The 24,161-nt window shown below is 41.0% G+C and overlaps 1 protein-coding gene across 2 annotated transcripts in view; it reads left to right on the top strand.

The window, feature by feature from the left end:
- The window catches only part of CPAP (centrosome assembly and centriole elongation protein), a 91,756-nt gene that overhangs the window by 37,967 nt on the left and 29,628 nt on the right, over positions 1–24,161 (top strand). For both annotated transcript variants that reach the window (XM_081083580.1, XM_081083579.1), the window contains 5 exons: positions 402–513; positions 2,968–3,070; positions 3,163–4,792; positions 6,010–6,142; positions 16,347–16,512. In XM_081083580.1, the coding sequence (XP_080939706.1) occupies positions 402–513; positions 2,968–3,070; positions 3,163–4,792; positions 6,010–6,142; positions 16,347–16,512 (2,144 nt within the window). The remainder of the gene's footprint in view (positions 1–401; positions 514–2,967; positions 3,071–3,162; positions 4,793–6,009; positions 6,143–16,346; positions 16,513–24,161) is intronic.

Below are 24,161 nucleotides of genomic sequence, written 5' to 3'. Positions count from 1 at the left end.
ACCCCCCCGTTGTCCGTGTCCATTGTTTATTGATTTTAGAGAGAGAGAGGAAGGGAAAAGGAGAAATAGAACATTGATGAGAGGGAAACATTGATCGGCCACTTCCTGCATGGCTCCTATTGGGTATGGAGCCTGCAACTGGGGCATGTGCCCTGACTGGGAATTGAACCAGCAACCTCTTGGTGAACGGGATGACACTCAATCCACTATGCCACATCAGCCAGGCAGGGTTTTGTAGTTTTTCTTTATCATATTAAAGAAATCCTTGAGAATTCTGAACTCTTTGGCATACCCTACTTTTAACCAATGTTTTCTAAGCTTAGCAACTTGTAAAATTCTCAACTTTTAAGACATTAATATGCTTTTTAAAAAAACTGAATTGTTCCTAATTTTTATCTTAGGTGAAGATACTTTACCATGTTGGGAGAAAATGACAAACCAGATTCAGGAAGGGAACGCTGTGAACTTAAAAAAATTTGGTGATTCCTCAGAAGTGGTTAATAATGAAGAAAGGTATTACCCACATTAAAAGGAATAAGACATGTGATAATCCTAAATAATAAAAGCCTAATATGCTAAGTGTCTGGTCGTCTGGTCATCTGTTCAACCAATCAAAGCATAATATGCTAAAGATATGCTAAGGCCGCTCCACTGCTTGCTATGACATGCATTGACCACCAGGGGCCAGATAGTCAACCAGTCGACCAGTTGCAATGATGTGCACTGACTACCAGGGGGCAGGCACTCTGACCTTGCTGTGTTAGCTTGCTGCTGGGGTCTGGCTGATTGGGACTGAGTGAGATGGGCCGGACATGCCCTGGAGCCCTCCCGCGGTCCCTCCTCAGCTGGCCAACCTCCTGCGTCCCTCCCTGGCCCCGATCGTGCACTGGTGGGGTCCCTCAGCCTGGTCTGCGCCCTCTCGCAATTCGGGATCCCTCAGGGGATGTCAGAGAGCTGGTTTTGGCCCAATCCTGCAGGCCAGGCTGAGGGACCCCACTGGTGCATGAACTTGTGTACCGGGCCTCTAGTTTAATATAATAGCCAACCATTATTATTGAGCACTTTCTTTTTTTGAAAGATCCATGGTGTTCTTGTTTTTGCTTGAAGATGCTTTTACCAGTACATGTAAGGTTGAAGATACGACTTATCACATACTGTCAGCAACAGAAAGAAGTTGGGGAGATTTATCAGTTTAAGTGGTTTTGACATTCTATTGGAAGAACTGAGCAAAGTTTTCTCATCTAACAAATATCTGGATAAAATTTTCTCTCAAATAGTTAGGGGTAAAACATGTTAAATATTGGTGTCTCACATTGATGTCACATAAATTAAAATTGTGTAAGTCTTGTGATAGAATTTAAAAACTTTATGACATGGATAAAATACCAATATTGAAGTTGTTTATTATTTTCTTAAATATTTGAAATCTTTTGATATGTTATTGATCGGCAGATTACTTTAAAAAATGTTTATTTTTATTGATTTTAGAGGATGGGAGAGAGAGAGAGAGAGAGAGAGAGAGAGAGAGAGAGAGAGAGAGAGAGAGAGAAACATCAATGTGAGAGAGAAACATCGATCAGCTGCCTCCCATATGCAACCCAACTGGGGATTGAACCCACAGCCTGGGTATGTGCCCTGACTGGTAACTGAACTGCCACATTTTGGTATATGCGACAATGCTCCAACCAACCGAACCACACTGGCCAGGGGGCAAATGACTTTTTTTTGGTTTATCCTCATCCAAGGATATTTTTTCCATTGATTTTCAGACAAAGTGGGAAGGAGGGAGGTGGGGAGGAGAGAAACAGTGATGTGAGACACACTGATTGGTTGCCTCCTACATGAAACCCAACTGAGCCTGGGGATTAAACCTGCAACTGAGGTACATGCCCTTCACTGGAATCGAACCCTCGACCCTTTGGTTGGCAGGCTGATGCTTAACCGCTGAGCAACCAGCCGGGGCACATTGTTAATGATCTTTTAAAATTAAAAAATGTGTATATAATGAACTATTTTTTTTAAACCCTCATTTGAGGATATTTTTCCATTGATTTTTAGAGACAGAGGAAGAGAGAGGGAAAGACAGAAACACTGATGTGAGAGAAACACATCAATTGGTTGCCTCCTGCACGTGCGCAGAACAGGGCCCCGGCCAGGGAGGACCCTGCAACCAAGTTACATGCCCTTGACCATAATTGAACCTGGGAGCTTTCAGTCCACAGGTCAATGCTCTATTCACCGAGCCAAACCAGCTAAGGCTATAATTAACTATTTTTGAAATATATTTTAAAGTTATGTAATGAATATGTTACTTCAAAAGTTAATCTGAGGTCCACAGATGGACTTCAGAAGGTTTTTTTTTCAAATCATGTAGAGTATTGTATATTTCTGTATTTTGGGGGATGCTTTCATTAAATTTTTAAAGGGGAGGTGTTCCATTCAAGAGGGATGGATGACAGCTGGTTCGTGGCAAGTAGCCTGCAACATTTGCTTGTTGTTGAGATGAGTTTGCCCCTCAATCCCAAACCTTTCCTCAGGGAATTAACAGGAAAGCCAGTAATGGTTGAAACTTAAGTGGGGAATGGAGTACATCTACCTGTATCTGTAGATGGCTATATGAAAATACAGCTTGCAAACACAGAATAATACATAGATGGAGCCTTGTCGGGAGACCTGGGTGAAGATATAATAAAGTGTAAATAATGTCCTTTATATCAGGTGTTGAAGAAGAGGAAGAAGATAGAGAAATGAGAGAATAGCATTTTCTTCGGGGAATTTTTTAAACATATATTTCTAGAAAATAAAATTTTCCTTTTCAACTTGAAAAAATATTTTTTAAGGAGGGGGTTTATGACTTTGAAGAAGGTTAGTTTTCAGTGCAGTCCAGAGTCCGTTTCAGGCACACTAAGTGTAAAATATTCATCACGTCATAATTTGCATGTTAAATAACTTTATTTTTCTGATTAGGCCTATTAAAGCTGCTATTAGAGAAAGGAAACAGACATTTGAAGATTACTTGGAAGAACAAATTCAGTTGGAAGAACAAGAACTGAAACAGAAACAGCTGAGGGTTAGCATTTGATTAAATTATCTAAGACTAGAGATTTGTTTAATTTGCTTTAAATATACCAGAATTAATTAAAATTTTCTTCTTTATTGTAGGAAGCAGAAGGATCATTGCTAATCAAAGAAAAACCAAAACAACCATTCTTAAAACGAGGAGAAGGTTTAGCTAGATTTACTAATGCTAAATCTAAGTTTCAGAAAGGGAAGGACAGTAAACTAGTGACTAGTCAGAGCATTTCAGAGGACCAACCTATGTTTAAAATAGACAGACAGCAATTCCAGCGGAAAACTGCTCTTATAAATAAAGAACTATGTACAGAGAACCCTCCTGTTAAAAAGAACAATAAAGCTAGAACCAACAGTGGTTCTGTCACACTAAGTCAGAAGACAAAAGTGCTTAAGAGTAATAATAGGAAAGGTCTCTTTCCATCAGGATTGAAAGTACTGGCGGGGGAGAAATGTGATGGGCAATTTAGAGAACAGATCAAGTTAGAAAAAAAATTAGAATCTAATAATAAAGAAAATGAACCCGAGTGTTCAAAACCTTGTGATATTGGTTGCAAAGTTTGGAATAACACACAAGTTAAAGATAGCCTTCCCCTTTTGACAGGGCTGGTTGGCTGCAAGGCTTCTAAGAGCTCAGTAAGTGAGACCTTGAAAGAGTCAGAATCTTCTCTTGACATTTCTCTTCAGAAAAAGTTAGAGAATTGGGAACGAGAAAAAGAAAAGGAAATTTTGGAATTAGATGAATTTTTGTTTTTAGAACAAGCGGCTGATGAAATATCATTTTCCAGCAATTCCTCGTTTGTATTGAAGATCTTAGAGAGGGACCAACAGATCTGCAAAGATCATCGGCTGTCTTCTACTCCTGTCAAAGCTGTGCAGCAGCAAAAGATGATGACACTGGGTCCCATTAGTCAGTGTTACAAAAATGAGCATCTAGACCATATTGAATGTGAAAATGAGGGTGAGTGTGAGGTTGCACCCAAAGAAATTAATTCAGTGTTTTTACCTGAGGGATTGGGGACACCGTCTTGTAAAGTCAGTAAGAAAGTGTTCCAAATGAGCACTTCTGAAAATCAGATGAGATGGAATGCAAGCAATGATGGTGTAATGAACACTGACAGTAGCACAGACTCTGAGGAACAACTGGGCATTATCATAAAACCATCAACTGAGAATAGTGAAAGGGGTTTGAGTAGCAGAGAAGATAGTCCACAAGTCTGTGAAGGTAAGGGACCTTTCAGGAACACTGGGACTCAAGAAGAAGAAAAAAGGAGAGATGTGGATTTGGATTTGTCTGATAAAGATTATAGTGGTGATGAGTCTATCATAACAGAAAGCTTGAAAAATAAAATTTCTGAGTCCTCAAGAAGACCCTCATCTGTAACTGTGAGTAAAATTGACTTTGATGATGAAAGAACTTGGACGGATCTTGAAGAGAATTCATTTAAAAATGATGTTATGCTTGGGAATGAAGCCGTTTATGGAACTCCCCAGACAATCTACCCTAATAAGAGTGAGATATGTATAATGGACAAAACAATAAAAAGGAAAGTTGCACCTATCAAGAAGGGAGACTTGAACCAATTCAGCAGAGGCACAAGTCCTCCTCCATCAGATCTGATGATGAAATTCTTCCCTTCTTTGAAACCAAAACCAAAATCAAAGTCAGATTCACACGTGGGAAATGAACCCAAGTTAAACATTCAAGACCAACCCCCTGGTAAGTCAGAGCATTATAAAATATGTAGCAGAATGTTACAAGTTTAACATTTATTTGATCAGTATGTTGTCAGAATGCTTAAAATCCTAACTTTTCTGGTTGCTCAGTAAAGTCTAATGATAGGTGATTTGTTAAAATTTGATTTGTGGATCTAAATAATGCAATAGTCACTAGTATAAGAGGTTTGAATGAATTGTGGTTTCAGATTTTTCAAATTTAAGCTTCCCCACCTGCCTTCCCACCCTCCCCGGCCTTCCTGCTGTAGTTTAACAGTCTGTTCGAGGCAGCTCTGCCTCTGTATCTATTTTTGTTCATAAGTTTATAATGGTCTTTATTATCCAGAAATGAGTGACATCATGTGGTATTTTTCCTTCATTGACTGGCTTATTTCACTTAGCATAATGCTCTCCAGTTCCATCCATGCTGTTGCAAATGGTAAGAGTTCCTTCTTTTTTATAGCAGCATAGTATTCCATCGTGTAGATGTACCACAGTTTTCTAATCCATTCATCTACAGATGGGCACTTAGGCTGTTTCCAGATCTTAGCTATGGTGAATTGTGCTGCTATGAACATAGGGGTGCATATATCCTTTCTGATTGGTGTTTCTGGTTTCTTGGGATATACTCCTAGAAGTGGGATCACAGGGTCAAATGGGAGTTCCATTTTCAGTTTTTTGAGGAAACTCCATACTGTCTTCCATAGTGGCTGCACCAGTTTGCATTCCCACCAGCAGTGCACAAGTGTTCCTTTTTCTCCACATCCTCTCCAGCACTTGTCGTTTGTTGATTTGTTGATGATAGCCAGTCTGACAGGTGTTGTATTTCTTTGATTAGTGGTATCAATTAGTGATACCAACTTTGCTTTTTGGTATCAATTAGTGCTTTAGATATTTTGTGACTTATTTGTGTTCTTAAGCTATTTCTATATACTGGCCTTTAAAAAATTTGTTCCAATGGTTTCCTTTTAAATATAATGTTAATTCATTGCCAGATTGAAACTCTTGAGGTAGAATAATTTGATTCTTAAATTTAGATTGGTTTTATCTGGAAGGTTAGGCCAATTAAATTTAGAAAAATTTTGTTACTTGAAATATTATTTCTAATGCATTTTAATGGAGGTATTTACCATATTTTTGGCTCTTAGTGTTAATAGCTAGCTAGTGTCTTTGCTGCTGAAGACCAATTGTGAAATTCACTGTTTATGGCCTATTTTATAGGTGACAGTGCTCGATCCGAAGTTTTGAGAGAGAAAATTATTGAATTGGAAATGGAAATAGAAAAATTTAAAGCTGAGAACACATGTTTAGCTAAACTTCGCAGTGAACGAGAAAGTGCCTTAGAAAAACTCAGGTATGTTTGCATCTATAATTTGGGAAAAAATATACAGTGATTCAATTGATATCTTTAAGATCTTATCTAAAATACTGGAAACAATCTTTATCAATCTAACAGTATAAATGGAAATGAAATCTGTACCACATGTAAATTTTTTTAGTAAATTAAATGACTCCTGGTCAAAGATATGTTAAAAGGGTATTCTCTTGGTGATGAAATTTTAAATTGAAATTTGAAAAGCAGTTTGGGGTAATGAATTCAAGTATTACATTAGCCAGTGTATTAATTTCCTAGGGCTGCTATAACAAAGTTCATACACACTGGGTGGCTTAAAACAGCAGGAATTTATTTTCTCACGCTTCTGAATGCTTAGGAATTCAAAGTCAAGTTGTCAGCAGAACCATGCTTTTTCTCCTCTCTTCTAGTGGTTGCTGACAACTCTTAGTGTTTTTTGCTTCTGGACATTTGAGTTCTTTCTACCTTCTGGTTATTGTGAATAATGCTATTATCATTGGTGTACAGATATCTGCTCAAGTTTCTGATTTTAATTATTTTGGATATATATCCAGGGTGGAATTGCTGGATCATATGGTAATTAATTTTCTTTTTCCATTTATTTTTTAGACAGGGTGCAAGGTAGGTGGGGGGGGGGGGAGAGAGAGAGAGAGAGAGAGAGAGAGCGAGAGAGAGAGAGAGACATCAATGTGAGAGAGACATATCTACTGGTTGCTACTGACTGCCTTCCACATGTGCCCTGATGGGGGACAGGGAGTGAACCCGCACCCAGGTACGTGCCCTTGACCTGGAATAGAACTGGGACCCGTCGGTGTGCAGGCTGTTGCTCTTAACTACTGAGCATGCTGGCCAAGGCAAGGAACCACCATACTGGTTTCCACAGTGGCTGCACCAGTTTAGATCAGATAAATTGGTTTGCATATGCTGAACCAACTTTGCATTCAGGGGATGCATCTGACTTGGTCATCCTGTATAATCCTTTTAATGAGCTGTTGTTGAATTTGGTTTTCTAGTCTTTCATTGAGGATTTTTACATCTATGTTTGTATTGGCCTATAGTTTTCTAGTGGTATCTTTGGCTTTGGTATCAGTGATATAGCCTCATAAAATGAATTTGGAAGTGTTCCTTTTTTCTTCTTTGGAAGAGTTTAAGAATTGGTATTAATTGTTTGAATGTTTGGTAGAATTTTATATGTGAAGCCTTCTGGTCCTGGACTTTTCTTTGTTGGGAGATTTTTGCCGATGCAGTCTGTTTGTTATTGATCTGTTCAGATTTTCTATTTCTTCTAGATTCAGTTTTGGCAGGTTGCATGTTTCTAGAAATTTATCCATTTCATTTAGGTTATCCATTTTATCTGGGATTATAATTGCTCACAATACGATCTTTTTTTTTCTTTTTTCTGAGGCATCTTTGGAATATCTTCTCTTTCATTTATGATACTTATATCTTTTTTCTTTTTTTTTAAGTTTTTGTAAAAAAATCTTTATTGTTGAAAGTATTACATATGTCCCCACTTCTCCCCCTTATAGCCCGCCCTTGTCCCCTGGCCTTCACCACCCTATTGTCTGTGTCCATGGGTTATGCATATATATATATATGCCTACAAGTTCTTTGGTTGATCACTTCCCAACCACCCATCCTCCCCCGCTTTGCCTCTGAGATTCCGCAGTCTGTTCTATGCTTCTATGTCTCTGGATCTATTTTGTTCATCAGTTTATTTTGTTCATTAGATTCCACATACCTGGTATGAGTGAAATAATGTGATACTTGTCTTTTTCTGACTGGCTTATTTCACTTAGCACAATACTCTCCAGGTCCCTCCATGCTCTCTCAAAGGGTAAGAGATCCTTCTTTTTTACAGCTGCATAGTATTCCATGGTATACATGTACCACTTTTTTTTTTTATCCATTCATCTTCTGATGGGCACTTGGGCTGTTTCCAGATCTTAGCTATTGTAAATTGTGCTGCTACGAACATAGGGATGCATACCTTCATTCTGATTGGTGTTTCGGGTCTCTTAGGATATATTCCTAGAAGTGGGATCAATGCATCAAATGGCAGTTGCATTTTTAATTTTTTGAGGAAACTCCATACTATTTTCCATAATGGCTGCACCAGTCTGCATTCCCACCAGCAGTGCACTAGGTTTCCCTTTCTTTCACATCCTCTCCAGCACTTGTCATTTGTTGATATAGCCATTCTGACAGGTGTGAGTTGATACCTCAGTTTCATTTTAATTTGCATCTCTCTGATGATCAGTGACTTTGAATATTTTCTCATATGTCTCTTGGCTGTGTGTACATCCACTTTGGAGAAGTATTTATTTAGTACCTTTGCTCCTTTTTTAATTGGATGGTTTGTCTTCCTTTTGTTAAGTTGTATGATTCCTTATATATTTTGAATATTAACCCTTTATCAGATATATCATTGCCAAATCTGTTCTCCCATACTGTGGGCTCTTATTTTTGTTGTTGGTGGTTTCTTTTGCTGTGCAGAAGCTTTTTATTTGGATGCAATCCCATTTGTTTATTTTTTCCTTAGTTTCCTTTGCCCTAGGACCGTGGTCGGCAAACTGCAGCTTGCGAGCCACATGCGGCTCTTTGGCCCCTTGAGTGTGGCTCTTCCTAAGCCTTAGGAGTACCCTAATCTATAATAATAAAAGCATAATATGCTAATTAGACCGGACAGCCTAATGACCTTCCGGACGTCCTTCTGGATGAAGCCATGGTGGCGGGGGCCGAGGCAGAGGCAGTTGGGGCGATCAGGCAGGCAGGCAGAGGCAGTTAGGGGTGATGAGGCAGGCAGGCAGATGGGTTAGGAGTGATCAGGCAGGCAGAGTGGTTAGGGGCGATCAGGCAGGCAGGCAGGCAGAGGGGTTAGGGGTGATTAGGCAGGCAGGCAGGCGAGCAGGTAGGGGCGATCAGGCAGGCAGGTGAGTGGTTAGGGGCAATCAGGCAGGCAGGCAGAGTGGTTAGGGGCAATCAGGCAAGCAGGCAGAGTGGTTAGGGGCAGGCAGGTGGTTAGGGGTGATCAGGCAGGCAGAGGCAGTTAGGGGCAATCAGGCAAGCAAGCAGAGTGGTTAGGGGAGATCAGGCAGGCAGGCGGGTGGTTAGGGGTGATCAGGCAGGTGAGCAGGTAGGGGCAATGAGGCAGGCAGGCGAGCGGTTAGGAGCCAGCGATCCCGGATTGCGAGAGGGATGTCTGACTGCCTTTTTAGGCTGGGATCGGGCCTAAACTGGTAGTCAGACATCCCCTGAGGGGTCCCGGATTGCTAGAGGGTGCAGGCCGGGCTGAGGCACCCACTTCCCCCGTGCACGAATTTCGTGCACCAGGCCTCTAGTTAAGTTAATAACAATGTACCTACCTATATAGTTTAAGTTTAAAAAATTTGGCTCTCAAAGGAAATTTCAATCGTTGTACTGTTGATATTTGGCTCTGTTGACTAATGAGTTTGCCGACCACTGCCCTAGGAGATGTATCTATAAGCATATTGCTATGAGAGATGTCTGAGATTTTGCTGCCTATGGTTTCTTCTAGGATTTTATGGTTTCACGACTTACATTTAAGTCTTTTATCCATTTTGAGTTTATTCTTGTATATAGTGTAAGTTGGTGGTCTAATTTCATTTTTTTTGCATGTATCTGTCCAGTTTTCCCAACACCATTTATTGAAGAGACTGTCTTGACTGCATTGTATGCTCTTGACTCCTTAGTGAAATATTAATTGATTGTAATAACTTGGGTCAATTTCTGTGTTCTCTGTTCTGTTCCATTGACCTATATGCCTGTTCTTGTGCTAGTACCAGGCTGTTTTGATTATGTTGGCTTTGTAGTATCACTTGAAATCTGGTATTGAGAGTCCTCCAACTTTGCTCTTCTTTTCAAGAATGCTGCAGCCTTTGAGGTCTTTTTTGGTTTCATATAAATTTTTGTTCTAGATCTGTGAAACATGCCATTAGTATTTTAATAGGGATCACATTGAATCTGTAGTAGATTGCCTTGGATAGTATGGACATTTTAATGATGTGGATTCTATCAATCCATGAATATGGTGTATTCTTCCAATTGTTTATATCTTTTTCTATCTCTTTAGTCAACGTCCTGTAGTTTTCCAAGTACAAGTCTTTTACCTCCTTGGTTAGGTTTATTCCTAAGTATCTTAATTTTTTTGTTTCAATGGTAAGTGGGATTGTTTGTTTAGTTTCTCTTTCTGAGAATTCATTATTGGTGTATAAAAAAGCCATCGATTTTTGGGTGTTGATTTTGTATCCTGCTACATTGCCAAATTCATTTATTAAATCCAAAAGTTTTTTGGTGGAGTCTTTAGGGTTTTCTGTGTACAATATCATGTCATCTGCCAATAATGAGCGTTTTACTTCCTCCTTTCCAAATTTGGATGCCTTTTTTGTTTTTAATATATTTTTATTGATTTTGGAGAGAAAGGGAGAGGGATAGAGAAATAGAAACATCAATGATGAGAGTGAATCATTGATTGGCTGCATCCTGCAAGACCCCTACTGGGGATTGAGCTCACAACCCAGGCATGTGCCCTTGACCAGAATCAAACCCAGGACCCTTCTGTCCGCAGGCTGACGCTCTATCCACTGAGCCAAACCTGCTAGGGCTAGATGCCTTTTATTTCTTCTTATTGTCTGATCGCTGTGCTAGGACTTCCAGTACTGCGTGAATAAGAGTGGTGAAAGTGGACATCCCTGTCTTGTTCCTGTATTTAGGAGAAAAGGTTTTAGTTTTTGCCCGTTAAGTATGATGTTCGCTGTAGGTTTGTCATATATGGCCTTTATCATGGTGAGATATGTTCCCTCTATTCCAACTTTGCTGAGAGTTTTTATCAAAAATGGGGTTGGATTTTGTCAAATGTGTTTTCTGTGTCTATTGATATGATCATGCGATTTTTGTCTTTCAATTTGTTTATGTGATGTATCATGTTTATTGATTTGCGAATATTGTACCAGCCTTGCATCGCTGGAATCAATCCCACTTGGTCATGGTGTATGATCTTTTTAATGTGTGTGTATATATGTATGTTATCTACGTGTGTGTGTGTGTATGTACTTTTTTTTTTCTTTGTTACTCTTCATCCGAGGATATTTTTTCATTGTTATTTAGGGAGAGTAGAAGAGAGAGAGAGACAGAGAAACATTGATGTGAGAGAAACACATCGATTGGTGGCCTCCAACACGATCCCTAACCAGGACCCAGGCTAGGGAGGAGCCTGCAACCAAGGTACGTGCCCTTGACTGGAATTGAACCTGGGACCCTTTGGTCCGCAGGCCGATGCTTTAGATACTGAGCCAAACCGGCTAGGGCTGATCTTTTAAATATATAGCTGGATCTGATTTGCTAATACTTTGTTGAGGATTTTAGCATCTATGTTCATCTGGGTTATTGGCCTGTAATTCTTTCTTTGTAGTGTCTTTATCTGATTTTGGAATTAGGATAATGTTGGCCTCATATAAAGAGCTTGGAAGTGTTCCTTCCTCTTGGATTTAAAAAAAATTTTTTTTTAAATGTATCTTTATTGATTTCAGAGAGAAAGGGAGTGGGAAAGAAACATCTTCTGGCATACCTGATATACGAATATTGTTACGTTTCACGTTGTCCCACAGCTCCCTTAAGCTGTCCTCCTGTTTTTTAATTGTTTTTTCTTTTTGGTTCTCTGATTGATTTTTTTCAACCCTGTCTTCTAATTCACTGATTCAACCCACAGTTTCCCCTAATATGTGTATTCCCCAATGTCTTCTTTATTTGTGCTATGTCATTCTTTATTTCTGTTTTCATAGTTACTATACCTTTTCTCATGCTGTTGAGCATTTTTACCATCATTATTCTGAACTCTATATCAGACAAATTTCTAATCTCTGTTTCATTTATCTCTTCTTCTGGAGAGTTCTCTTATTCTTTCATTTGAGAGTTGTTGGGTTTTTTTTGCCTCTTCATTTTGGCTCCCTATTTGAGTTTGTTTCTATGTATTAGTAGATCTGGTATGGCTCCCAGTCTTGGTTAGGTGGCTTTATGTAGTAGTTGACCTGTGGGACCCAGTGGTGCAGTCTCTCTGATTACCTGACCTGGGTGCTCTAATGTCCCTTGTGCACATTGTGTTTGCCCTCCAGTTGTAATTGAGTGTTAATTACTTTTGTCTCATGTGTGCATGGGCTTGCCCCTCAGGCTGGATGACGGTAAGGCTTAACCTAATAGCGTGCAGGGTGCTGTGTCAGTGCTTGTCACACAGCAGACTTAACCTCAGCAGGGTTTGGAGCCTGCTAATATCTCCCTTTTGATATACTGCTTGTGAAGCTTATTAGATCCTGCTCTAAGAAAGCTGGCCACTGGGTTTATTGGTTTTGGGCCTTTTTGGAGGGTTTCTGGTGTAGGCCAATGTCAGATGGTGTTTGTGACTGGCCCTGAAAATCTTTTTCGGAGCTATCAGCAATCTATATGCATGTGGAAAGGTCCAAGCTGTGCGCCAAGGTCTGCTTTTTCTAGCTCCAGCTACAGAAGCAGGTCACGCAAAGACTTGAAGCACATAGAGATCAGCTTTTGCTCTGGTTGATTATTAGTGTCAGTCATTTAGTGAGTCTCAGGCTATAGAGCTTAGCAGCATGTAAACTCCATAGGGTGGGGTAAGAGGATTTCTAATGGGTGGGACAATTGCTTTCCCACTCCCCACCAGACTAAAGTTGCATTGATGAGTAAGCTCTGTCTGTGAAAGCTGGTTTCTGCAGTATGGGGAAATAACTCAGCACAGGGATCTGGCGGCTGTCCTCTCAGCTCTCTTCCCAGAGCCACCAACCCCAGACTCTCCTCACACAGCTTTAGTTCACTCTGCCCACCCTCTGCTGGAGCCCAAGTTGAGTGGCTGCAAATGAAATTTATTTTGTTGGCCCTTTAAGAGGATGCCTGCATATTTTTGCCCTCTCTTCCTCCCATATAGAACCTGTAGTGTTTTCACAGCAAGATGTTATGTGGGCATCTTTCCCGGTTCAGTTACTCTGGACTGGGGAGCCCAGCTTGGGGTTTAAACCCCAGACTTCTCAGTGGAAATTGCCTTTCCCCCCATGTGAGATCTCTCTCCAGAACTTCAGCTGCTGCCTGTTAGGTGCCCAGCCATCCCTCTTTACTCCACACTTTCTACCAGTCTTGACGTGACCTCTTCTTTATGTCCTTGGTTATATTCTCCTTTCTCCTCTGACTATAACTTCCAAATATCTGTCTCCCAGTTCAGAAATTCTTTCTTCTGCTTGATTGAGTCTGCTGTTGAAAGTTTCTATTACTTTTTTTTTTTTTACTTCATCCATTGTCTTCTCAGCTTGACAATTTCTGTTTGGTACTTTTATACAATTTCTCCTTGTTGAACTTCTTGTTTTGTTTCATGTATTGTTTTCCTAATTCTGATGGTTTATTTATCTGTGTTCTAATGTAGCTTGCTGAGCTTCCTTAAAACAATTATTTTGAATTCTTTGTAGATCTCTATTTCTTTTGGACCAGTTTGTTAAGCCTTATTAGTTTCTTTTGGTGATGTCATGTTGACCTCATTCTTCATGATCAATGTAACCTTTTGTTGTTGTCTTTGCATTTGAAAGAGCAAATGTCCTTTCCTGTTTTTAATACTTGATTTTGGCAGGTTTTTAACCTTCTGCTAGACCCCTGATGAGTCTGCTTCCAGAATCACAGTTGAGTGGAGTTGTAGCCAAATCAGGTGGCTGCTTCTGGGTAACCTGTGGGGTCTATTGTTGGCAGGTCTGTTACCAGGGGTGCAGATGGATATGGTTCATGCTAGATCCCTGGTTGGACAGGATTGCTTTTGGGTCCGTAGTCAATCGGGGCTGGAGCTAGGTCATGGGGCTACTTCTGGGTCCACTGTTGAATCTGCAGGCAGGGAATATGTTGCCAGGGGTAAGGATGAGTGTGGCTCCTCCCAGGTTCCTGTGCATCTTTCTGTTGGGTCTCTGGGTGAGCAGAACTGTCTGCAACTATAGTATAGCAGTTTGGGGCCAGGTAACAGGGTTGTTTTAGGATCTATAATTGGGTCTGAGATGTGTGGGCCTGTTATCAGAGGCACAGATGGGTGTTGCTCTTCACAAGTCCCTTGGCGGATGGAGCTGGGGCTGAGTCCATAGGGGATCTAAGCTGTTTTCATTCTGCAGCCAGGACCATGTTTTGCAAGTCTTCCACTGGGGTATGGGCTTGCCTTCTCTCAGTGGCTGTCCTTGATCTTACGGCTTCACCAGGTTTTCCCAACCTCCTACCTGAATCCTAGAGCTTCTACAAAATCACTTATGCTCATGAATGGCTGTTGGATTGTTGTTCGTGTGGAGGGATGTGAGCCAGGGACCTCCTATTCCACTCTCTTGCTGATGTCACTCTTCCTATGCTCTTAACACATCATGAACAATGAAACTGGGCTGTGACAGTCCCTCAGCTAAATCAACATTCTTCTCAGCTAAATACCAAATTTCTCAAGTGGTCTGTAAGAACTTAGTTAATCGCCCCCCCCCCCCCTTTTTTTTCTGTCTCCTGCTCACTGTTTTAGCCACATTGGCAGCTTAGCTGGTTTTTGCATGTGGTGTTCCCTCTGTTTGAACTGCTTTGTCCAAATAACCTTATAGGTATTCTCACTTTCTTTAGGTTTTACTTCAAATATTATCTCAGCAAGATGACCCCATCTATAATTTTAATCTCCTACCCTGATATTATCTAACCTCATTCCTTGCTTATTTTTTTTCCTTGCCACTCCTAATCTATACTAATAATAGTCTAGGCGGCGTCATGCCCTCATGTCATCACAAGATGGCCGTCACAAGATGGCCACGCGCACAGAGGAGGCGGGGCCTGGTGGCTGCTTCATGCGGTGGGGCCTGGGGGTCCCGCGGCACTGCGTGGCATGGAGGAGGCTGGTCCTGGCGTCTCTGCCGCCTCATGCGGAGGAGGCAGGTTGTGGCAGGGGAGGGCAGTTGTGGGTGATCAGGCCGGCAGGGCAGGGCAGTTGGGGGTGATCAGACAGGCAGGGGAGGGCAGTTGGGGATGATCAGACAGGCAGGGGAGGGCAGTTTTGGGTGATCGGGCTGGCAGGGTAGGGCAGTTGAGGGTGATCAGGCCGGCAGGGAAGGGCAGTTGGGGGCAATCAGCCGGCAGGAGAGCGGTTAAGAAGCGATCAGGCTGGCAAGCAGAAGTGGTTAGTGGCAATCAGGCAGGCAGGCAGGCGAGTGGTTAGGAGCCAGCAGTCCCGGATTGTGAGAGGGATGTCCAACTGCGGGATCAGGCCTAAACCGGCAGTCGGATATCCCCTGAGAGGTCCCAGATTGGAGAGGGTGCAGGCTGGGCTGAGGAACACCGCCCCCCCGTGCATGAATTTCATGCCTCTAGTCCTATATAATAAAAGGGTAATATGCAAATCGACCAAACAGCGGAACAACCAGTGGCTGTAATGCATACTGACCACCAGGGGGCAGACGCTTAATGCAGAAGCTGCCTCCAGCCCGCAGGCCCCGATTGCCCAATTGGGGTCTAGCGGCCAACCTCTTGGTCCCTCCCCCTGGCCAGCAGGCTCCCATCACCCAATGGCGAACGGGGAACTAGGGATGGGTGGTGGCAGATGTCGGTGGCTCCAGGCCAAGGCTCTGGGCCCGCCAGTCGCCCCATACACAGAGGGTGACTGGCGGCGGGATACGGGGCTTGTGAGCGGGCGGGAACGGCCAACCTCTTGGTCCCTCCCCCTGGCCGGCAGGCAGGCTCTGATCTCCCAATGGTGAACAGGGAACTGGAGGTAGATGGCAGTGGGGAGCGGGGCAGGCTGCTGGCAGCTGGGGAAGATGGCCCTGATTGCAGGCCAGGCCTAGGGACCATACCTGTGACGAATTTCGTGCACCAGGCCTCTAGTGTTCCATATATTTTACTTACTTATTCTATTTTCTGTCTCCTATCAGATATAAGAGGCTTCACAGGAGTAAGGATGTTTAGTTATTCCACCATGGTTCCTCCAGTGTACTTGATTGATAGCAGGTGTCCAGTAGGTGCTTGTCGGAAGGGTACTATGGATTGAAAATGGATTCACCAAGATTCCAGCTCCTCATTACCAGGCTGTTCCTGGTGTTTCATTTTGGTGCCACATGTGGATTATTATATTTACTGAGATGGTTGGTCCCTTTAGATAATCTCCTTAAATAACATGGTTTGATCATTTTAGGAAAGAAATCACAGACTTTGAACAACAGAAAGCAAATGAACTGACTCGAATAAAAGAGTTTAAGAAGGAGGAAATGAGGAAGCTACAAAATAAACGCAAAGTTTTTGAAAAGTATACTACAGTTGCAAGAACTTTTCCAGATAAAAAGGAACGTGAAGAAATACAGGTATACCAATACTTATATACTCATACAAATTAGTAAAGATTTCAGTTTTGTAAGACTCTTAGGATTATTTGATATGTCAGAGAGATATTGGGTATCAATTTATTAGTCATCTATTGACTCAACAAATTATCTATCTGAGACACTGCATCAGGAACATCTTTTGTAGTCTGGCTTTTAAAGAGTAAAATATTCTCTTATTAAAGGTTTCCAAACAAACAGAAAGAGTATACAAATGACATGAATGAATTAATAAGCCAGGAGTTGGAAGTTCATTGTTGTAATGTTGTGTTAATTTGTTTGACTTACCACACAACAAATACTGTTAAGTTTTGTTCATTTTTAGTAATTTAAGGCCCATATACTGAATAGGTGTTTATTTTTAAAACTTATAAACTGATAGGCCAAATTATCAGTCCTTTTTATTTCAAAGTCAGAAATGGACATGATCAGAGGAATGTAGTACTTAAAAAGAACTAATGCACTTCTAGCTAAACCATAGAAAAATAATGGAAGTGAATATATTCATGACAGTGGCATAGGCAAACACTTCCAAGAGAAGACAAAGAAATAAGTATAAAAGAAAAAAATGGATATATTGGACTTCATTAAAAGAAAAACTTAATTTACCAAGAGAAAAAATTTAAATGTCTATCTCTTGCTTATGCATAAAGTGCAAACTCATCTTCCATGTCCATATTTTTTTTATTATTATTATAATACTAGAGGTACGGTGCACAAAATTAATGCATTGCGGGGGGGGGGGGTCCCCTCAGCCTGGCCTGCACCCTCTTGCAATCTGCGACTGCTGCCTCCTAACTGCTCACCTGCCTGCCTGCCTTATTGCCCCTAACTGCCTCTGCCTTGCCCCCCGCCACTACAGCTTCGTCTGGAATGATGTTTGGAAGGTTGTTTGGCTGTCCAGTCTAATTAGCATATTATGCTTTTATTATTATAGATATATAATTCTTTATTATTGTAAGTATTATATATGTCCCCTTTTTTCCTCCATTGACTCCCTCCAGCCTGCCCCCACCTTCCTGCCCCAGGCCTTCAGCACCCTATTGTCTGTGTCCATGCATGTCCATATTTTAAATACCAGTATTTTAGAGCTCTGTCTTTTGATTTCTTTCTTTCTGTAGTATACCATCTTTGAACAATCTTTTCTGCACACCTATAGCTTAAGTTATCACATGCCATGTTGATTAGGGTCTTTAATCCGATATTTTTACTTTTGTGGGGAGTAACACATTCCATCTTTTGGTTGATGCTTGGTTTATTAAATCTGATAGACTTTAACAATCTATTAAATTTATTATTTCAAAAAAGTATCTACAGTGAAATCTCTCTCTCACCCTTGCTGAGGCACTCAATTTTCCTCTTTTGATACAACCAATGTCACCAATCTCTTGTATCTTTCTGGAGGAATTCTAAGCAAATGCATATATATTGCTAAGTTTAAAAAAATTAATGGAAGTATATTGAAATCATTTGTATCTTAACATAAAGAACATTCTCGTTCTTTATTTTACCATTGAATAGAATTGCATTATATGGATGTGCCATAATTTACTTAACTAAACATTTATGTTGTTTCTGTTTTTTCTCTCTATTAAGAGTATTGTCTTGAATGACCTTGTACACAAGCACTTCACAATCATTCTTCGAGTTAGTCATTTAGCACGTGGTTATTGAATACCTGTGATATAGAAGGCATGTGCTGGGAATATAGGAGTGAACAAAACAAATTCATCCTTGCCCCCATATATCTTACATACTCAACTATATCTGTAGGGTAAATTCCTGGAAGTGAATTTCTAGGTTAAAGAGGGGTGGTATGTACATTCATAGATATTGCCAGATTATCTCTTCATAAATATCATTTCAAGTTTTAATTCTACTAGCAATTATTAAGAACTAGAGGCCCGGGGCACAGAATTTGTGCACAGGGGTGGGGGAAGGGTGTGCACTCTCTCACAATCTGGGACCCCTCGGGGGATGTCTGACTCACAATCCGGGACCATGGCTTATAACTGCTCACCTCCCTGCCTGCCTGCCTGATCACCCCTATCCACTCTGCCTGCCTGCCTGATCACCCCTAACCACTCTGCCTGCCTGCCTGATCGTCCCTAACCACTCTGCCTGCCTGCCTGATCACCCCTAACCACTCTGCCTGCCTGCCTGAACGCCCCTAACCACTCTGCCTGCCTGCCTGATCTCCCCTAACCACTCTACCTGCCTGCCTGATCACCCCTAACCACTCTGCCTGCCTGATCACCTCTAACCACTCTGTCTGCCTGCCTGATCACCCCTAATCACTCTGCCTGCCTGATCGCCCCTAACTGCTCACCTGCCTGCCTGATCACCCCTAGCCACCTCTGCCTTGGCCCCCACTGCCGCCGCTTCGTCTGGAAGGACATCCGGAATGACGTCTGGAAGATCGTTTGGCTGTCTGGTCTAATTAGCATATTATTCTTTTATTATTATAGAGTTATTTTGCTCTTTAGATTAAAAATTGATATTAAACTTGTTTGAATTTCTTTTTAAAATCTATATAATCTAGATCAGGGGTCCTCAAACTACGGCCCGCAGGCCACATGCAAATACAAATATTGTATTTGTTCCCGTTTTGTTTTTTTACTTCAAAATAAGATATGTGCAGTGTGCATAGGAATTTGTTCATAGTTTGTTTGTTTTTTAATTTTTTTTAAAAAGGTTTTTTTTAAAAAATATATTTTATTGATTTTTTTTACAGAGAGGAAGGGAGAGAGATAGAGAGTTAGAAACATCGATGAGAGAGAAACATCGATCAGCCGCCTCCTGCACATCTCCCACCGGGGATGTACCCGCAACCCAGGTACATGCACTTGACTGGAATCGAACCTGGGGCCCTTCAGTCTGCAGGCCGACGCTCTATCCACTGAGCCAAACCGGTTTCGGCAGTTGTTGTTTTGTTTTTTGTTTTTAATTAAGTCTTTATTGTTCAGATTATTACATTTGTTCCTCTTTTTTCCCCCCATAACTCCCCTCCTCCCAGTTCCCGCCCCACCCTCCGCCCTCACTCCCCATCCACTGCCCTCATCCATAGGTGCACGATTTTTGTCCAGTCTCTTCCCGCATCTCCCACACCCCTTTCCCCCCCAAGAATAGTCAGTCCATTCCCTTTCTATGTCCCTGATTCTATTATGATCACCAGATTATTTGTTCACTTGATTCTTAGATTCACTTGTTGATAGATGCATGTTTGAAATCTTTATTGTTCAGATTATTACATTTGTTCCTCTTTTTTCCCCCCATAACTCCCCTCCTCCCAGTTCCCGCCCCATCCTCCGCCCTCACTCCCCACCCACTGTCCTCATCCATAGGTGCACGAGTTTTGTCCAGTCTCTTCCCACATCTCCCACACCCTTTCCCCCCCGCCAAGAATAGTCAGTCCATTCCCTATCTATGTCCCTGATTCTATTATAATCAACAGTTCATTCTGTTCATCAGATTATTTATTCACTTGATTCTTAGAGTCACTTGTTGGTAGATGCATATTTGTTGTTCATAATTTGTATCTTTACCTTTCTCTTCTTCTTCCTCTTCTTAAAGAATACCTTTCAGCGTTTCATATAATACTGGTTTGGTGGTGGTGAACTCCTTTAGCTTTTTCTTATCTGTGAAGCTCTTTATCTGACCTTCAATTCTGAATGATAGCTTTGCTGGATAAAGTAATCTTGGTTGTAGGTTCTTGGTATTCATCACTTTGAATATTTCTTGCCACTCCCTTCTGGTCTGCAAAGTTTCTGTTGAGAAATCAGCTGACAGTTGTATGGGTATTCCCTTGTAGGTAACTGAGTTTCTTTCTCTTGCTGCTTTTAAGATTCTCTCTTTGTCTTTTGCTCTTGGCATTTTAATTATGATGTGTCTTGGTGTGGTCCTCTTTGGATTCCTTTTGTGCGAGCCGCCCGGGCTTTTGGCAAGTACCTGTCGCAGAGTCACCCTGAGATTTTTTTTTTTTTCACTTGTTAATGTCCTCAATTTATGGGAGGAGAACAAAGGGAAAAGCAAGTGTTTGTGCAGGGCAGCAATTTCAGAGACCATAGTCATAATACACAGAGCTTTTAGATATTGTTGGCAACAAATCAATATTCTGAAAACATTTTTTAATTCACATATAGCAATTTATACATTATAGCAAAATTTGTTATTCAAGAATAAGTTACTTGTACAGTACATAAACAATATATAACAATTTGCCAAATACCTTCTTCTGCCTGTAATGATACAAGATTGAACCCATTTTCTGTGTTGTTACAATGTGGCTTATTCCAGCCCAACACTGGGTGACAGATGTGTCCTTGTTAGAGGCAGTGGAAATATACAAGTTCCTCTAACCTGTGGGAGATGTTAGAGCTCTCATGACATTTGCAATAGGAGAGTTAGCCCTGAATAAAAGCATGAAGGAATCTTAGGCAACCTGTGCTTCTTGGACCTGTAAGTCTATTTCTTTCACCAGGTAGGGGAAGTTTTCTGTCATTATTTCTTCAAATAGGTTTTCAGTATCTTGCTCTCTCTCTTCTTCTGGCACCCCTATAATTCTGATGTTGGTACACTTGAAGCTGTCCCAGAGGCTCCTTACACTATCTTCGTATTTTTGGATTCTTTTTTCATTTTGCTTTTCCGGTTGGGTGTTTTTTGCTTCTTCGCATTTCAAATCTTTGACTTGAGTCTTGCGCTCCTCTGGTCTGCTGTTGGGAGTCTGTATAATATTCTTTATTTCAGTCAGTGTATGCTTAATTTCTAGTTGGTTCTTTATCACAACATCGAGGGTCTCATTAGATTTCTTGAGGATCTCACTACATTTATCGGCAGTTTTTAGAAAATTCTTGAAAGACCTTAAAAGTGTGGTTTTGAGCTCTATATCTTCCATTTCTGACATTTGCGTCCTGTTTCTTTGTCTCTGCATTTTTTTTATGTTTTCTTGGTGCACCCCCTAGTGGTCTTTGTGTGCAGTCTTGTTGTAGTTAAGCCTTGATTGTTGTAAGTAATACTAGAGGGGATTTGTCCTCCAGGCCAAGTGGCTGTGAGAATCAGCTGTGTCTGCAGTGAGAGAACTTCTGTCCTCTAGGGCGGTGCTAATCTAGCCTTTGCCTGAGGCTATCTGGCAAATGGCTCTGTGCTGGGCTTGGGCAGGGGACGTGTCCCAGGGGATCAACAGGGTGGGCGGGCTGAGTGAGCAGTTATGGCTGCTCTCAGTCCCGTCCCCGGGGACTCTGCCTCTCAGAGTCCCAGCAACCGCTGCATACCTCAGAGAGAAAGCTGCCTTCGAGTTCTGACCGAAGCCAGACAGTCCCACTTCTCCCGTTTGAGTCTGGGTCCCTAGAGACTCGCCCGGATCTGGAGCTCAGAGTCTGAGACTCCCTCCCGATTGAAACAGACAACCGCGCCCTCAGCCGCCAGCCCTCTCCGCACGCACTCCGCACCTTAGTATTTGACTTCAGCACTGCGCCTCCTCTGAGTCTCGGTATGCTATTCTCTTTCCTCCTAGTTGTAGAACTTCCACTCAGCCAGCCTTCCTGTGGTTCTGGATGATGTCCGTTCCATCTTTTAGTTGTATTTTTGAAGTGGTTGTTCGAGGCACCAAACTCTGGTGTTAACCTTTGCCCCCATCTTGGTTTTCCTGTTCATAGTTTTTTTAAACTATAGTCCGGCCCTCCAATGGTCTGAGGGACAGTGAACCGGCCCCCTGTTTAAAAAGTGTGAGGACCCCTGATCTAGATTATAGATTATTTTTATAATCTATAATAATACAAATTTATCATGAGGTTTTGTGAATACTTCAAAATACTTTATTAAAATATTTTTAATTTACTAATTTGAGTGAGAGACATATATCAAGTTGTTGTTCCACTTATTTAGGTATTCATTGGTTGCTTCTTGTATGTGCCCTGACCAGAGATTGAACCTTCAATCTTGGCATATTGGGACGACACCCTAATGAACTGAGCTTTCAGGCCTGGGCCACTTCAAATACTTTAAACAGTAGTTAAAATCAAATTCAGCTATCAGAAAATTTTTCACTAAATTTAAAACCATAATCTATTCTAAAATATCTGCGTAATGGGCTTGTCATTTCATATTTATTGTTCCTGAGTTTCCCAGGAGTAGAGTGATACTTGGATAGCTTGCTATGTTATAAAAATCTTAAGAGACCCATAAGGCAAATAACAACACCACCCTTCTTAGACCACCCAAGATTATAAACTTGATTCCCCCCACTTTCCCCCCTGTCATAGCTGAGATTTCTTCTTCCAGTGTGATTCAAACCATAGCAAATGAGCTTTATTTTAGTTCTACTTACTTTGATGAGAATAACACATAGTTTTTACTTTATTATGATCTGGTGCCTTTCCTGCAAACAATTTATCCTCTTATTCTCTAAGCCTGTTCTTTGCAGTCTGCTAGTCATTAGCCACATGTGGCTCTTTAAGTTAAATGAAATTAAATAAAATGAAAAACTTAGTTTTTCAATAAAACTAAAAATTCAGTTTTTCAGTGACGTTAGTCACATTTCAAGTGCTCAGTAGCTGTTATGTGACTGGTAGCTATCACATTGCCCAGTGCAGGTCCAGGACACATCCATCATTACATAAAGTTCTGGACAGTGTTGATGTAGAGGCCTCATTTCCTGGGGAGTTGGTGAGTTAGCTTTTCTCTTTAAGACATTAGACAATTTCATAATTTTGCAACCTTTTTTTGAACTTTCTTTCTGCTTTGTTAGTGTTAAATATTGGAACCTTTTCAAAAGACTTGATATTATGTGTAACCATGGGTGTTCATTATTTCTTTTGGTTGTGGGTACAGTTCCTTGTTTTTCTTAAACTATGGCTCATTCATAGTTTCCCATATTTATCCTTTCTGCCTCTACAATGCAGTTACATACTTTAAAAACAGATATATACTTAAATAAAAAACAAATATATATTTATTGATATGCTTTCACTTATTAAGTCATTAAAAGATTAAAGAGATGGTATAAACGTATTCAGAGACAATGTGGATTTGGTTCTAGACCACCTCGATAAAGTGAATATTGCAAATCCCATGAATATTTTGGTTTTCCTTTGCATATAAAAGTTATGTTTACACTATATTATAGTCTAGCATTATGTCTAAAAAACTATGTACATACCTTAATTAGAGAATAACATTATTGCCCCAAATGCTAACCAGCCTTCGGTGAACCATTATCTTTTTGCTGGTAGAGCTTCTTGCCTCAGTGTTTATGGCAGCTGACTGATCAGTGTGGTGGTTGCTGGAGTTTGAGGTGGCTGTGGCAATTTCTTAAAATAAGACAACAATGAAGTTTACTGTGTTGACTGATTCTTTCACAAATGATTTACCTTTAGCATGCGATGCTGTTTGATAGCATTTTACCCACAGTAAAACTTCTTTCAAAATTGAAATCCATTCTTTCAAACCCTGTCACTGCTTTATCAACTAAGTTGATATAATATTCTAAATCCTTTGTTGTCATTTTCACAGTTTCTTCACCAAGAGTAGATTCCATCTCAAGAAACTACTCTCTTTGCTCCTCATCTGTTAAAGTTTTACCATGAATTTGTAGCAATTCAGTCACATCTAGGCTCCACTTCTAATTCTAGTTC

Source organism: Myotis nattereri (genome assembly GCF_964212035.1).
Source record: "Myotis nattereri genome assembly, chromosome: 2".
In the NCBI taxonomy this organism is placed as follows: domain Eukaryota; kingdom Metazoa; phylum Chordata; class Mammalia; order Chiroptera; family Vespertilionidae; genus Myotis; species Myotis nattereri.
Note: the sequence above shows the minus strand (reverse complement) of the source record. Positions and strands in the feature narration are given on the sequence as shown.